General features: G+C 57.2%; 1 protein-coding gene across 1 annotated transcript in view; it reads left to right on the top strand.

Moving 5' to 3' along the window:
* The window catches only part of APEH (acylaminoacyl-peptide hydrolase), a 5,168-nt gene that overhangs the window by 1,960 nt on the left and 1,504 nt on the right, over positions 1–1,704 (top strand). Inside the window, exons 3-6 of the mRNA XM_018575082.1 lie at positions 720–846; positions 926–1,016; positions 1,194–1,269; positions 1,363–1,520. Coding sequence (XP_018430584.1) covers positions 720–846; positions 926–1,016; positions 1,194–1,269; positions 1,363–1,520 — 452 coding nt within the window. The remainder of the gene's footprint in view (positions 1–719; positions 847–925; positions 1,017–1,193; positions 1,270–1,362; positions 1,521–1,704) is intronic.

Below are 1,704 nucleotides of genomic sequence, written 5' to 3'. Positions count from 1 at the left end.
AATGTGGAGGGGTGACGGTTTGGATTCTGCTGCTCTAATTGCCGGGCCTGTTGTCACCATAAAGAAAATGTCACCTGCGGGGTCACCTCAGTCACATTGATGCAATTCTCTCTTCGTGTCCCCACTCGATGATTTCCCTGCTATTCCTCCTATGGTGACAACCGCAATATTTTGGATTTTTGTCCCAAGGGCAATTGGGGTTAATCTCCCCAGCAGGGGGCTCAGATACCAGTAGACACCTGACAGGGGGTCCAGTCCTCCATCTTGTATGGGGCGAGTGATATACAAGCCGACCTGTGACCCTGAAGCTGCCGGCTCTATTGATCGGGAAGGCGGCGAACACACGCCGCCGATCGCTCACTTCCCGATCGCCTCCCTGCAGGGGGCGGGGACTGTCAGGGATCCCACCCCCAGCCCTTCCGATCCTCTAGCACTGACTGGAGGAGCGGACAGGGAAGGGGGCGGGCACAGCTGGCTCTGCCTCTAGATAGGCGGAGTCAGCTGTCAATCAGCCAGCGTGGTGGATCTCAGCAGTACTGTCGGGATCCATCCCGGCTGCGGCGCGGCTCTGCGCTATATATTGGGTTTTGGGCCCCCCGGAGGACATTAGTATATTTTCTTCTGTGGCCCCGAAGAGAACTTTGGGCCAAAAAAAGGTTCCCGCGTAGTTCTCCTTTAAATGTGAGGTGACGTCTGTGTGTGTTGCGTCTCTCCTCCAGAATGGGCGCAGAGGGATCTGGATCGCAGCGAGCAGGTGAAGTTTTGCCGCCAATACATCGTCTTCCATGATAAGGACGCGGTGGTGTACGCCGGGGCGTGCGGGAGCGGCAGCGAGATCAAAGGAGAGTAAGTATGGGGGGGACGGCGCAGAGTTCTGCTGCTGACTACGGGGTAAAGGCTGACCGTTTCTACCCTCCCCCCCCAGACTGCTCAGCAGCGAATCACCATCCGGAGCCCTGAAAGCCGTTCTACGAGAGACGAAGAATAAGAAAGGAGAGGACACCCAGTTCCTGGAGGTAGGGAGGGGGAGGAGACCCGGTCCTGCTTCTTGAGGGGGGTGGAAGGAGGGATGCCTGGTTGCTTAGGGGTGGGGTTTAGTGGGATGGATGGCTCCTGAGGGGAGGGAAGGGGGAGGAGCCTTGTGATTGTATAATGTCGGATTCATGCTGATGGGAGTATCGCCCTCTCTCCAGGTCTGGGAAAAGAACCGCAAGGTGAAGAGCATCAACCTGACCGCACTGGACAAGCATGGGAAGGTGTACGAGGACGGTGAGAGATATTTATATAGCAGAGATGTTCTTGGGGGGAGGGGGGACCCTGTGTCCCCGTCTGGTCATTACGTTGTCCCGTCTGTCCCTGCAGAGCAGTTCGGATGTCTGTCCTGGTCGCGCTCCGAGTCTCGCTTGCTGTACATCGCCGAGAAGAAGAGACCCAAGACCAAGTCGTTTTTTGAAGCTTCAGCTGGAGATCTTCCGGCCTCTGCGGATGAGGATGACGACAGTGCTGGTAAAGTGGTTAAGGTGAGGAGCGATACCAGAGCGACGGTCTGTATTCCCCCCCCACATCCTAGAGAGCCAGATCTGGCTGTCTCTCCTGGCTGTCTCTCCTGGCTGTCTCTCCTGGCTGTCTCTCCTGGCTGTCTCTCCTGGCTGTCTCTCCTGGCTGTCTCTCCTGGCTGTCTCTCCTGGCTGTCTCTCCTGGCTG

This window comes from Nanorana parkeri, unplaced genomic scaffold (genome assembly GCF_000935625.1).
Source record: "Nanorana parkeri isolate BGI_ZX_2015 unplaced genomic scaffold, ASM93562v1 scaffold3522, whole genome shotgun sequence".
Classification (NCBI taxonomy): domain Eukaryota; kingdom Metazoa; phylum Chordata; class Amphibia; order Anura; family Dicroglossidae; genus Nanorana; species Nanorana parkeri.
The sequence above is the reverse complement of the archived record's forward strand: the minus strand, read 5'-3'. Positions and strand labels throughout refer to the sequence as shown.